A 15,921-nucleotide genomic window follows, 5' to 3' on the forward strand; every position below is an offset into this window, starting at 1 on the left:
AGTTGGGGAAATACCAGAGGAAAACTGTCTGAAACTACAGAGTCAAGCTTTGAACTTGAAGTTTCAGAGTTTACCACTGGAAGGTACTCTCAAAAACAAGCAAACAGTTACCGCGCGAAAGAGATTCTGATTTTTTACTCTTAAGTAGTAGTTTTAATGTTTACTGAATCCGCAATCCTAATTTTTCAACTTCGCACTTACGACATGTATTACCACAACTGTGTGCGCTCCAAAGTGCATTTTTAATGACTTTGCATGTATATAGCATATATTTGAGTAATTATAGTATGGTATAGAGGACTGGTATATGTTCTTGTCAGTGAGTTATATACTCACAAACGTCATTTTAGATGACGCGATTTTACAGTTCCTAATCATGTGATATTTTTTTGTTGTCAATATTCATAAAATCGCACAAAAAGTATCTTATGTTCTTAATTTTTTTTAATGAAATCTTTCAGTTTAACGTTCCACGGTTATGCCCGTTAAGCTAAGGTAGACGGATGACAAAGGCAAGAGAATGATGATGGATGCATTGTTGGAATGAGAATGTGAGAGGAAATAGGAGTACCCCGAGAAAACTCATGGACACAATGTTGTCCACCACAACCTTGTTTGACCGGGGATCAAAGCGGGGGCCCAAGCTCCAGAGATAAGCGATCTACTACTGAGCCACCGTGACCCCTTTTGTTCTATTTTGGAAATAAACTATATCAAGACAATCGTAAGGAATAAAAACCTCAGCGCCACTAGTGTGCTAGAAAGAAACTGCAAGTATAAACAAAAACTATGACGTGAAATAAATCTTTATAAGAATACTCATGTTTGTGCATAATAACGTTAGTACACTTACATTTATTAGTGTTTCTCATTTGATTGGAGAGCACGATGGCTTAGTCTAGCGGCTAGCACATGCCCCTTTGGTGTGCGGGTCCCGGGTTCGATTTCCGGTGGGAGAGCCTTTGTAATTTTAACTGTTATCGATGTTTCTGTGTTCATGTCCCTGTTGTTCTGGGTTACTGGAGAAACGAGTTAAACACGTAAAATTAAGTAGAAATCTTAATAAGTAGTTAAGCAAGTTAATGAGGCACGTTCGGGGAATCAGTTAAATTAAAAAAAATAAAACACTGGTAGAGCGCTTACTTCTGGTGTGTAAGGTCTTTAGTTCGATCTCCGTCCAAGTAAGTTTGTGATATTTCCCTTTCCAATCCCTTTTGCAATTCTGATCCTGTTTTCTCTGGGTACTTGCGTTTCCTCCACGTTCTCATTCCACCAATTCTTCCATCATATTCACTTTAATTAATCATTCGCACCCCTTAGCATAACAGCATAAACGTGGGACATTAAACTGAAAGATTTAATTTAATTTCATTAGTATAGACTAGTTTTAATTAACTGCTTATGTTTTTTTTAGCATATTTACAGAATAGAGCTTGACCATATTATCCCCTGTCTATTTAGGGCTTTACATATCGTTAATGATCTTTTTCTTTCTTTTTTTAAATATCAAATACAACACTGGTAGTTGCAACCATTTGCTCCAAAATATTTATAGAGCAAATGAAATTCTTTCTTGATTGCACCATACATCTCGATTGATCAGGGTTCTTCCTTTTGGGAACACACACACAAACACACACTGTATTTTAATGTGAAGAATCGCCTGTTACAGTTTGTCGTTTTAATTCAGTAACAGCATAATATTATATAGAGAGTCTATAATATTATATATATTATCTGAGAGGAGAATTTATACTTATTACGGTAACATCCTTAAGTCTCGGTTCAGACGAGCAGAAAAGTCTGCATCGGGCCCGCAGCATAAAACTCTGTTGCGGACCCGCGCGAGTCGGAAATACATTAGCTCTTCATGCCACATGAGCAGACTTTCCCGCGCAACTCTGCTGCGGACTCGCAGCGGGAAAAATTGAGTTGCGGGGACTGCCGACTCGCAGCTAGTCCGCACAGGTGTAGCGAGTCGGTAAACCATTGCTGGCAATGAGTCAAGCCACACGAGCAGACTTTCCCGCGCCCGCAGAAATGGAAATCGAAGAACTGGATGTAGAACTATTTATTAACAAAATACAAAAATATCCCGAGATATGGTATTTAAAGTGTGAAAAATATCGAGACAGAAATAAAAAGCGAGAGGCATGGAACAAGATGTGTGAGACCGTAGGCCTATGTGAGAAATTTAATGAAAGAACAAAGAAGAAAAATAGCATTGATATGTATTATTATTACTTTTTAATGTGAGAATCTAATATTCATGTTGTGTTACTAGTGTACTCACACATGTACTCACACACACTAGGCACTCACAAACACCTTAAAACTAGAATCAAGATATCGTTAAGTCTTGATTGTTTTGTTTTTTCGTTTGTTTGGTTTTCTTTTGTTTTGTTTTGTTTTTGTTTATCAATCCCTTGTCTGTGGTTGTCCCTGCTGTGGTGACCTTCCCTTACCTCTCCCTTTTCCCCTTTTTCATTTACTTATGAAATAAAGGATACGAAAATAAAAAAAATAAACATTCCAGTGATGATACCTCGCCGGTTTCGAATGCTCAAGGCACCGGCTGAGAGTTATGCGGCTGAGCGAATCTAATAATAATAATAATAATAATAATAATAATAATAATAATAATAATAATAATAATAATAATAATAATAATAATAATAATAATAATAATAATAAAATTTCATGCAGTATTTACATTTGATTTTCGTTTAGCATCCCTTTTCAGCAACCAGGCTATGAACCTTTATTGTGATATTAATAAAAATGTACAACAAATAGGTTTGGAGAACGACACTTTATTGTTAATGCAATTTCTTGATGAGATTTCTATCACTCACTCCGAAATGAATTGACCATTTGTAACACAGCATTATACTTTAGATCGAGGTCACGTATTATATAGCCTATGTGCTGAAAAGGGGCGCTGAAGTCCAATAACAACCATGAACACAATAGCAGAACAGAAAAGAAAAAGAAAAGTTTTTCGGCTGACAATTTATCGTCCATTGTCAACGTACTAAATTTTAAAATTATTAGATTTAACACAAAAATTAGTTGAACATGAGATACTCATGATTTTTTTTTTTAAAGCGTGTTGGATGCGTAAGAGAAATATTGGTTCTCGTATAATTTATAATACTGTGCACATTGTTGCTGTTTTGGAGATAGCAACTGAATGTTTCTTGACATAAAGAACAACTTAAAATGTTGCCATGAAACTCTACCTATGTAGCTTACAAAATAATAAGCCCATCTTTTTCTGTTTTCGCTTGCTTCATTGCCTCCTTGTGGTGTGCTGCACATATTGGGAATTTTCTCAAATCCTTTTATAGTTATTCGTAAAATATTTGAACCACCTTCCTCCTTTTGAAATGATCGCATTTCAATAAAAGTGTAATTCAAAACTCCATTAGATACTCTATTTTAGGTATAAATTTTGAACTTCCCTATCTACTCAGATTGTAAATAAATAAGTGGAAATTTTGATATTATATAAATGACGCAGTGGAATATACGGAAGCCTTGAAACATGTTCCATTGTTTTATGTAAGAGTTCACTTTAGGGATTCACATCTTTAACTTAAGAGACTCTCACACACGGCACTGTGTGAATAAATAAAGGGAAATGTTACAATTATAAAAATAGTCCACTTTTCCCACCTTAGAAGTGGGCTATTTGGAAACACTAAATCAAATATTTTTATTTAAGAGTTTACATTCGGAATTTCACATCTCCAATTTAAGCAAATCCTCACATTGAACATTTTCTCAATATATAAAGGGAAATTTCACTACTATAGAAATGGAATTAAATCTTCGAGCTTTACGTCCAACGATTATATCGGGTAGGCTAAAGGAAACGGTGAAGATGAGAGTGAATGAAATGGTAGAATGAAGAAAGTGGGAGAAAACGGGATAACCCGAGAAAATCCAAGCACACGATGTTTGTCCACCGCGAAGCCCACTTAAAGCGAGCTGGGATCGAAGCAGGGACGCCACGCACCAGAGGTGAATGCACTACCACTGAGTTACCGCGACTCCACTACTATAGAAATCCGCCCTCTCCTCTTCAGGAAAAAAAAATCAAAACGCTGGGACCTGTGCTCCATTGTTTTTATTTAGGGGTTTACATTCCGAATTTTACATCTCTAACCGAAGTGAATTCTCACATTTGGCTCTTTGTGAATAAATAAAGAGAAATTTTACTGTTACTGAAATGCTTCTCTTACCCTCTTAGGAGCGAAATATTTAGAAACGCTCAAATAAATGTCTAATTTTTAATTTATAGTTGCCAACATATGCCAAAAATTGAAATTAGTCATGCAACAGTTAAGCCACCCTAGTGGTACTAATAACAACTGAAAATGTCTATAAATAGGTCCCCGAATGTCTTACTTTGTGTATTCATACAAACGATAGTTAACATAATTAGCTTACATTTAATGTAACAATTAACATTTGAATTGGTGGCATCGGGAGTCTTATGATAGTATCTTCTGCTTTAATTTTATCACTTAACTTAATATCGTTAAGAGTTCATCAAACGAAGTGCTGCTCATGCGAAAATAATTTTAAAAACTTCTCTTTGTCATTGCGTAAATCAATAAACATGGAAGACAATTGTAGCTGAAAATAAAATAAACTGTTTTCTATGTTGGACTGAAACGCCCGCCCGAGTTCGTTGCGAGCCCGCAGCAGACTTTTCTGCTGGTCTGAACTGATTGACCTGTGACGCCCGCACGAGTCTGCTGCGAGTCCGGAACAAACTTTTCTGCTCGTCTGAGCCGAGCCTAAAAGTGCACTTTAGAATTAATGCATGTAGTCTATAAAGATAATGAAAGTTATATTGCAGTACTAATATGAATTCGGGAGTCAGCTCTGGAGCCTTAATACCATAGATAATATTTGATGAACCTCCATGAATAAGCAATTATTATCCAATGTACGTCCTTTCGAAATACTGACATCTGAGGATACCACGATACAATTTTATTCTATTCAGTACTAACTAAACATTTAATGTGAAGCTCAATGGTAGAGCACTTACTTCTGATGTGAGGAGTCCCGGATTCGATCCCCGGCCAAGTAAGTTTGTGGTAGACAACATCGTATCCATGGGTTTTCTCGAGTTATTTCCATTTCCCCCCACATTTTCATTCCACCAACTACTCCATCATCATTCATTTGCCTAAAATCATCGTCTCTATTAGCCTAACGGGCATAATTGTGGAACGTTAAACTGAAAGGTTTCATTTCATTTTAATTTAATTTATTGTGAATCCCTACCCTTACACTAGCCATTCGTAGTATTTCGAAACCGTGATTTTAATGAGTTACAAAAATTCAGAGGTGGTAGGCCTAGAGAAAGATTTGACTTGACAATTTGGATCTGAAATTGTGAATTTGTTGTAAATATCCCAGTTTTTAGTTTAAAATTAAACATTGGTAATTAAATGTACGCTTGGGACTTTATGTAACCCTGTATTCTTAGTTTTCTTTTGGATCTCATAACCTCTTTGCAAAAGAAAAACAAAATGGAGATTTACATGTAATAAAGTAGATATTCAAGTAATCAATAGCAAAATTTACTGAAGTGTAATGCAACATCATAATATCATAAATGTGAACCCTGTAAAGCTCACTTATGACCGACGGAAAGATGATTCAGTTAGGGTCAGAGTTCTTGAGAAGATTATTATACGTTTTCATTCGAAATTTGAAAGACATAATTATTTGCGGTTTTTACTGTATGAATGAACACAAACATTTTATGTTGGTACTTTTTTGTCTTCAGTATATGTCAAAATCTTTTAAATATTCTAATTAAATATAAAGTTAAAAAAAACAACTTATCACTTACCTGAATGATTTGAGAAGCTTGTTCTAACCGATAATTTTGAACATCTTCACCATTTATTGAAAGAATTCGATCGTATGGTTCTAATTGTCCACACTGTGACGCTGTACTTCCCTCAATGATCTCCAAAATGAATATCCCGGGCTCCATCCACCAACCACTGAGTCGGACTCCAAGTTGTTGTTGATGGTGTCTTTCAAGGGTTACTGTATGGAGTTCTGGTAAGTAGAATATAAGGATGGTACAATTGCTCAAATATTTCAATAAATTAACTTTATTATCATTCTAAGAGCAGCTTAAAGCAAGAAAATGTAGTACTTGGTCTTATAATTCAGTGATATACGGTAATTATAAAGCTACGTAATGAAATAAAATCACGATAGAAAATATTGTATCAATTAAGTATAAAATGAATGAATGAACAAGTACTTAAATAATAAAGTCAGCGTCTATTCTTAAAATTTGTTTCCAAGTGAAGACAAATAAAATATAATTTTAAGATGTATCGTCAACCGCAAAAAAAAAAAAAAAAAAAAAGTTCGCATATACTGTAACCTCTAAATTTTCATTAATAACTCAGTTTTTAAAAATATATTATCGCTTCTTTTTGCTTTCCTTAACAAAGCAGTGTAGTAATGCATAATTAGTTATGATTTTTGAGAAAAAAATAAGGCAAAATAAGAAAATTATAAGCAAGAAACTTTGATTGTTATGAAACTTCAGTCTGTCAGATAATTACGCGAAGAATATGCCGAGGGAAATTACAGGGAAATTGACTCCACACAGTGCACAGGTATTAGGAGCACTCACAAATACGTAAAATTGAAGGAACAGAAAATAATGTATTTTTAAGATGAACATACAATTCACACTTCACGCGAAGTTCCAATATGGGAAATCAATCAATATCTTCAGTTGAAATTATTGAAAAAGACAGAAAACGGCTATTTAAAACTCCAAGTGTAAACCTGCGCTTGGAGCGATTCTATTTCTAATATCACAACGCGTTATTGTGTAACACGCCTCCATGGCCAAGCGGGTTTAGCAATGCTGTTGACATTCTAGAATCGAAGGGTGGCAGTTCGAGCCTGAGTGCAGAAAGCTCTTTGTTTTCTTCAATATAGAGAAATCTTTTTTTTTTTTTTTTTTTTAAATAAATGTCTACTTTGAAGTGCTTGAAAACACAAGACCAGATGAACAATTACTTTTCAAAGCTCAGTCACATTTATTCACTATGTTCATCATTTAGGGTATATACGAAGACACTAAACAATCCTTATTAACAATCCTTGAGGAACGTTAACAATCCTTATTAACGTTAATACCACATCCGTTATAATGAGAACAGATTTGAGATATCAATAGCAACAAACCATACGTCTAAAATGAAATTTATTTAACTTCTTGATATCTATTGCAACACATAGGTGTATATGTAGAGAGACAGTGAGAGTCCGAGAAAGAGATAAAATACTCTATATATATATTTGCATTTTTAATTAAAATAGTTCGTGTAAATCATAATCTGGATTTTTTTAATAAAGCAATTTGAACAATCATATAGAAAATGTATACTGCTAAAAATTGAATTAAATTGCAATTCCAGAATCTGTAACATCTTAATTTCTTACTTATTTACATCGAATGTTAACTTATTGTATAGTTTATAGCATGAATATCAGCTGATATGTAAGACAAAATTATCTATAAATTGAATTTAATTTGGAAATTAATATAGTAGCTATAAGAACAAGTTTATGAAAAATGTAGTGTTTAATAATGGTTGTATTTGAAAAGAGTTTGCGTAATGGAGTAAATATTTACACCGCCAGCATTGCAATACTGAGCAGTTTAAATTGTCAATCTTATCATTTTACTTATTGGGCTTCAATGTTCATGGAATTTAGTATAGCATTATGAAACATTCAACAACTGATCTGGTAGTGAAACATTTAATAAGATTACCGCACATTACGGTAGATTCCGAGCTCGCTCTCAGCCTTGCGAGCACTTGATAATATTTTATTATTATATTAGATTAAATATTATGTGGAAGAGCTAAATTAAAGAAGAAAATGAAATGAAATATTTAAGTTTAACAGCCCACTCTTACACCTTTTAGGTGGGAAGGTTCTAGGATACTGGTCCGCATATAGAGGTGAATTTGGGTTAATAACCAGTTTGGTTCTTTTCTTTATCAAATCTCAATACACAGTTTATATAGTAATGCCGAGCGACAGATAGCGAGTGAAGGCAGGTTAGTAACAAGGTTCATTACTTTCTGTATCACGACTCAATTGGTATACGGACCAGTGTTCTAGAACCCTGCCACTTTAGGCTAAGGAAGAAGATGATTAAAGCAAAAAATAAAGATATAAGAATTGGTGAAATGAGAAAGTGGGAAGAAACGGAAATGCTTTGAGAAAACTCACGGACATGATGTTGTCCACCTCAAGCTTTCTTGGAGAGAATAAAACCAGAGACTGCACGCACCAAAGGTAAGCGCTCTACCAGTGAACCATCGCGCTCCATAAATTAAATAAGAAAGATAAGTAGTAGGACCTATATAATTGAATATTGTATGTAAGAAACTTATTGTCCATAAAGATTCTCTCTTTTCAAGCTTTTGTAATTAATGTTGCAAATCGTCCGATGCTTAGTAATGTATGTCAAAGAAATAAATGCATGTTTTTCGGGATAGTATCGTCTGTCCCTTGCTGCTATTGGTGGTATAAAATTGTGTTGAGTTGATTTTGAGTTGAACGTCCCTTTCAGCAGCGAGGCTATATGAGACGTGGGCCTACTAATTAACGTGGAATCCGAACCACATGAGCTCACATCGGGAATGACCCCGGGTGTAACACGCCAAAGGCTCGAATTACCTGTTACATAAAAAATGCATGTTTTTTTTCACGGGATAGTATCTTTTGCCCCTTACTATGAAAATGAAATCGATACACGTTCCTTTCTACCACCTCGCGATTTAATTAAATGTTGTAAAGATTTTAAAGGCTCAATCCCTAACCAAATAGGTAAATGCATGATCTCTCTCTTTGCAGTTCACACAAGACACTATAGAAATATCGCAAAACTTAATAAAAAGAAAAAAGATGAAAAAACAACGTCCTTTCACACCATGAACCTTACGGTTATTGCCATATAGTACAGTAGATGACTTGTGTATCTTATTCCGTAGTTCATTGAATTCGTGCAGAATATCCATTCCCCAGACTAGCGTTCGTATCTTACAAGGAGAAAGCAGACTTTGGTAAATTAACTTCTTGGCCATTTTTTGCAAGGTGACAGTGCACATTTAAAGTGTTCATATTACAAACTGGGAGAGCGCAATGGCCTAATATAGAAGAGAAAAAGCGTCTTAAAGTTTTCGACTGGCCGCAATGTTGTACGTTGCGCAAATTTATCAAGTGACGGCATGGTAGAATCAGTAGCATCTTTGAATCACGCGCGAAGGGTTTCGGGTTCGATTCCTGCTGAACTCAACTTTTTTTGTTTGTTGCTTCAACCAATAAAATAGCCATTTGTAGCTAAAGTAAAATGTTAATTCACCATATGTTTATAATGAAATAAAACAATAAAAATATTCAAATCATTTGTAAAAACTTTCAATATTCCTATTTCGTAAATATCGTCCCTCTCGAGGAGAAAAAGGGGCGTATCTCATTTTTATAACTTTTCCAGGAGACAATTTTAAAGATGTTATCATAAGTTTATTTTATGTTGTGTCAAAATTTAATTCGATCTCGTAAGTTACATACCTGACACAAGGGATATCAAACTAAATTTTAAAAGAAGACGAAAGAATAAATAATACTATAAGGTTTAAACTTGTCTCCTGGAAAAATTAAGAAAATGAGATACGTCCTTTTGTCTCGAGAGGGACGATATATTGATATCACAAGTTATATTATGGTGACCACAGTCGTTGTGTAAAGAATGTTCTTGACGCTTCGTGTCTATATCTGTTGACAGTGTATTACAAGCACTAGCGCAAATGGCACGGAAGGATGAGGGGGACATATCCCCTTCAATCTTGAAACTGAGGGACTGTTCCCCCCGATAATCCGATTTGAAATGTGTTTTTTGGGGAGAAATATGATGACTTGTGTCCGATTGCCACAAAGGAAAATGAGATGAAATTGATATCCCCCAAGAATAAGCCTCAAATTTGCCCGCCTCCCAATGTTGAAGACAACTCTGCTCCCCTGATCCTCCATAGTATTGTTTTTCAACTTTGGTAGTGCTAGCATTTCCACAGCGTCATCTTCGTATACAAACAGATGGTGAATAAAAGTGACAGAGGTTTGAAAGCTGACAGTTTATCTGATTTTGTTTTTATAACCAGTTCAAATGTTCAAAATATAACGTTATATTTAGAAAAAAATAAAATATCCTTATATTGAAAGAAAACCGGACTGGGAACCGAACCGTCAATCATCATTACTGTAATTTCAAGCGCCTCGCTAATCCCACTTATTTTCTTCTTATGTTACGTCGCGAAAGGCGGCCCTGAAGTTCACTTACCAGTCTGCTTTCCCCTTATCAGTAATTTGTGTATATTTCCTACTCGGTTATACACGTTTTACAGTAACCTTGAATGATAGTGACACAAACACAAACACATCGAGAACATTTAAAATTCCAAAAGTTGTCCCACCGGGAATCGAACCCGGGACCTTGTACACCACAGACACACATATTAGCCACTAGACCACACAGCCGTCGTAGAGCCAGCGCGTTTTAATAGTTCTACTGGAATGCGCGAGATATGCACTTGTAATACATTGAGTGATTTATTCGAGAGAGGCAAAGCACTTTACTTTGAATCCCTTTCCTTGTTTCGTTTTTACTGTGTTTATTGTATGTATTTTTGGTACAGTGCTTGAAAAAGCAAATACATTTTTTCGCTACGGTGTCCAGAAATACTATTTTAACTGATCATAAAACATAAATCTGTCGGTGAAGTAATATGGGGTAATGTGTGGTACAGTAAAACCTGTCTTCAACGGACCCCTTATTAAACGGGAAACTGTCTTAAACGGAAATATTTCACGGTCCCATGAATTTTGGAGAACAAAATGTGTAAAAGTCCCTTCATTAAGCGGAAACTGTGTTACGCGGACAGCGGAAAGAAAAATAATCATTTAACGGAAAATTCTGAGTTCCGGACTACAGCGTTTATATGTTTAGACATTCTGTGAGACATATACATTACACTGTTTGCGATAAAATGTTCGTTCTTTTGTTAAATATTTCTGGACAGTGTTTACCTTCCACAACCACTACTCATATTCACCCCCACAAGTTGTCCTTAATCACCGCAACTTAATCAAGAATCATAAGGAATGTCGAAAAGAAGAAAACGAGATAGAGGAAGAGGAATACGATACCGAGTAGAATAAATACATATCAAAATGCTCTCACAAGTTTAAAGGAACTGCAAAAAATTACTTTACGGAAAAATGATTTTGATTCACTTAGTATAATTTCTCACGCTAAAGTGTATGCGGAAAGTCAAGCAGCAATGTACACAGAAAACCCTGCTTGGCTATTAGAAAAATAAAGATAACGTGTGCATAGTATATTTTGTATTCATTTTAGATCTTTTGTGTATTTATTCGTAGAAGAAAGAAGTACTGTAATCGAACAATGTGCGTACAGCAATATATTTCTCAGTATGTCCCTTTATAAGCATGTATTTAAAAAAAGAAAAGAAAGAAAGGAAAGGTCTACCTCCACTAAGCGGAAACCTGACTTTAACGGAAATTTTTGCAAGTCCCGCTCGATTCCGCTAGAGACAGGTTTCACTGTATTTCCGTTTCATACTGAGTTCTTTCGTAGCTAAGCGGTTAGCGTACGCACCTTTGACGTAAGAGAGCTGGTTCGATTCCCGGTGTGAGTTCACGTGGTTCGGATTCCACGCTAATCAGTAGATAAACGTCTAATATAGCCTCACTGCTGAAAGAGATGTTAAAATCAATTCAACATTATTTTTATACCATCAATAGAAGCAAAAGGTAGACGATACTATCCTGCTAAAACATGCATTTTTTTTTCTTTCGCACGTATTACAAAGTATCGGACTATTTGCGACATTAATTACAAAAACTTCAAGAAAAAAAGCTTTATGAACATTGAGTCGCTTCAAGAGTTCAAATCGTTTTATAAAAATTCAGATTATGAATTACAATAACTTTTTTTACGTTGTAATTAAAAATACAAGCATATATTGTTTTGTATTTCTCTCACATACTCTCTCTCTCTCTCTCTCTCTACATATACACCTGTATATTACAATAGGTATTAGGAACATGAATAATTTTCATTTTGGACGTGTGATTTAAGGTTGGCATTCAAATTATAAATCTGTTCCCATTATAACAATGTTAACGTTCCTCATTTTGGCGTCTTCGTGTATAAATGATGACAGGGCGAATAAATGTAACTGGGCTTTCAAACGTGATAGTTCATCTGATGTTTTTTTTTACGCACTTCAAAACAGAACTTTATATTTAGAGAAATGTTTCTATATATTGAAAAAATGAAACTTCCCGGAGGCAGATTCAAACTGCCGTCCTCCGATGCCAGAATTTCAAGAGAACTAGTAAACACGCTTGACCACCGAGACAACTTATGAAATAATACGTTGTAATAATGCTAATATATCGCTCCAAGCGCAGGTTCACACTTGAAGTTTTAAATAGTCATTTTCTCCCTATATCAGTAATTTCAACTGAGGATATTGACTGATTTTGCATATTGGAACTGTGCATGAAGTGTGAATTGCATATTGAACGTAGAAATACGTAGTTGACTGTTCAGTTCATGTTTCTGTTCAATAGCTTCACATGTTACTGAGTGTTCCTAATACCTGTGCACTGTGTCGAGTCATTTTCCCTGTAATTTCCCTTGGGATATTCTTCGCGTAATTATTTGACAGACTAAGGTTTCATAAGAATAAAGGTTTCTTGCTTATAAATTTCTTATTTTGCTTTATTTTTTCTCCAAAATAATAAAAAATTATTCATTATTACACTGTTTTGTTAAGGAAAGCACAAAGAAGCGATAATATAGTAAGAAAACTGAGTTATTAATAAAAAATTGGAAGTTACAGTATATGCGATGACGATACATTGAGCTGGGGCTCACCCACGGGGAATCCACCGGGTTCGGACCCCTCAAAAACTTCCTAACTCAACATACATTTGTATACTTTCACAATAAAACTATACTTGTTTAACAGGGGAATGATTGATGTAGCATGAAAATTTGATGTTACACTTCATCTGTACTCTTTCTCTTATAAAAACAATAATCTGGTTCTATCACTTTTTTTTCTGAAAATACAAGTGGGAGTATTTTACAATTACTTATCGTCTTTTTGGGTGCAGAATAATACATAGACGTAGTAGCTTGTAGTATTGGAGCCCTCAAAGCTTGGACCCCTCCCAAAAAATTTCTGGGTGTACGCCTGACATTGAATATATTTTTTTACAAGTCTTGATGTTATAACATGTTTTCTGTTACTTGGTTGAAACAATACTTTACACATTGTACCATATTTTGGAACTTCTAAAATGTAGCTTGCATAACAGTTGTTGTCAACTATATTTTCGACAAAGTTTGCATAAAGCAATTTTCTTCTGTTCTCTAGTGTTTGAAGTTTAAGGTATGTTACCCAGTAGTCTAATGTCTTAACAATAGGAATCTAAACCTAACTTAAAACAAAGCATTCTAATAAAACATTTTTGGTACCAATTCAATTCTATTTACAAATGTCTGTGCAAAGCTGTTTCAAATAATTGATGAGTATTTTAATTTGGATCTAACCAATAGTTTGTATATATATATATATATATATATATATATATATATATATATGGTTGACAAAAGGTAATTAATTAAAGAGAAAACTAATTAGTTTTTTCTTTCTCGCTTCGTTACATATATTATGTACGGTATGTGTACATCAAAACGTAAGGAACTGTAAAACATAACTCCTAGATCTCTTAAAATATCAACTTTTTTGCTACATTTTACCTTCATTTTCATATTGACTAATATAGTATTGACGTCGTTTCTGTGTCATACACTTAGTTTTCAACAATTGATGTTCATTTTATTGTCTTTACACCATACAATAATTCTGCTTACGTTATTTTGTAACTTACTATTATCCTGAACATTATTTATTATTCTAAAAGGTTTGATGTCATGAGCATAGAGTAAACTATTAGAATGGTTTAAAACTGTTGGTAAATCATTAATAAAAATTGAAGAAAAAGTAATGGTTCCAGTGGAGACCCTTGAGGAATCCTGCTGCTAATATTGGATAAGTTTAACAAGTGGGTTCCATTTTTAATTTGATGATCATATTGATATGATTTTCATTTGTTTTAGGCACAAGAAAGATACTCCATATTTGGTAGTTTATTTAAGATTAGTCTATGATCTAATTAGTCAAAGGCTTTACTCATGTCAGTGTATATAACATCTGTTTGTGACCTTTGTTTCAGTACGTAGTAGACTTAATCTATTATTTTGCAGAGATTCGTTACAATGGATTTACGTTTATAAAAAAAATCATCCTGTGATTCGTGTAAAACACACTTTGTATTGAAAAATAAATGTTTCTGAACAATAATAGAGTTTCGTTTCACAGTGTGAAACTACTGTAGACTTCGAAACTATGGGAATTCAACACTCAAACTTAAAGTAGTACATCTATAACTGTTGATTGCAATATATTAACAAGATCAGCGATAGAACCTATTCATCGGACGCTCAAAAAAAATATCAAAAAGATATTACTCGCTATGCCTTACTGTTTTTGTTTTATGGTGACAGGTGTTGAAACCGGAAACGATCAATTTTAACTACTTCCAAATTTAATAGAGGGTTAAGGGAGAAGATAGAACCTACTCTTGGGAGGCTGAGTCGATTGCAAGACTCGAATCTTTCACCGTTTTGTATAGATCCTACTCTTGGGAAGCTGAATCGATTGCAAGAAACTGTATCTCAAACCTCTTACCGCATTTACTTTATGGAAATCAGTATGGAAACCAGAAGTAGTAATAAATTTCAAGTAACTACTTTCGGTTTCGGTAGAGAGTTGCAGATAGTAATGGCATATTTCAATCGAGACGCTGAACCATTTGCACAAAACCTCTCGTTATCTGTTACCGTTTTCGTTCCATGGCGATAAACGTTAAAACGGGAAATGGCGAATCTGAACCACTTTCGCATTAAAAAGAGAGTTAACGAAGAAGATGAAATTTATCCTTAGGGCGCTCAATCAATTGTAAAATCTTGCATCTCGATATTTTTCTCTCTGTGGGAATAGGCATTGAAACCGGAAGTAATGTTACATTTGAACCACTTCTGGTTTTGGAAGAATATTTAGGATAATTATGGTTTCTTATCTTTGAGACACTAAATCGTTTGCAAACAACAGCTTCTTGCTGTCTGTTACTGTTTTTGTTCGATGGCAACAAATGTTGAAACCGGAAATGACTAACTTGAACCACTTCTGGCTTGAATAAAGAGTTAGTGGAGGAAATAGAACCTATTCTTAACACCTTGAATCGATTGGAAAAAGCCGCATCTCGATATCTCTTATCGTTCTTCCTCTGATACCTGTCGACAAACGGACGGACGGTCAAAGCTGTTCTATGAGATTTGCGACGCTTATGTATAGCATAATTTGGAAATCTAGAAAAAAAAAAATGAGAACACATTCAATAAGGTTATTGTTCTATAATTGTTCGTATTCAACTTATAATCTGGCCCTACATGTTTTCCTATAGATGTTCATGTTCTTAATAAGATGTTTTGTTAAGAGTATATTTTTGTCAAAATTGGAGCTAATTTTTTTTGAACACGCTTTAATTATGTAATTAGGAATGTTTTGTGATCCTAAAGATGCCAAAGACCTACAAAAACCTAAGATTGATGTTCGCTTTCATAACATCGCTTACACGTATTTTTGGCAGATTTCGCATGCCAAAATGCGTAATAGAATTAAGAAG

General features: G+C 34.5%; 1 protein-coding gene across 1 annotated transcript in view; it reads right to left on the reverse strand.

Moving 5' to 3' along the window:
• LOC145688375 (ligand of Numb protein X 2-like) overlaps positions 1-15,921 on the reverse strand; it is a 698,396-nt gene that overhangs the window by 42,025 nt on the left and 640,450 nt on the right. Inside the window, exon 5 of the mRNA XM_081762542.1 lies at positions 5,879-6,093. Coding sequence (XP_081618668.1) covers positions 5,879-6,093 — 215 coding nt within the window. The remainder of the gene's footprint in view (positions 1-5,878; positions 6,094-15,921) is intronic.

Source organism: Thermobia domestica, chromosome 6 (genome assembly GCF_964235325.1).
Source record: "Thermobia domestica chromosome 6, izTheDome1.hap1.1, whole genome shotgun sequence".
NCBI classification, from domain to species: Eukaryota; Metazoa; Arthropoda; class Insecta; order Zygentoma; family Lepismatidae; genus Thermobia; species Thermobia domestica.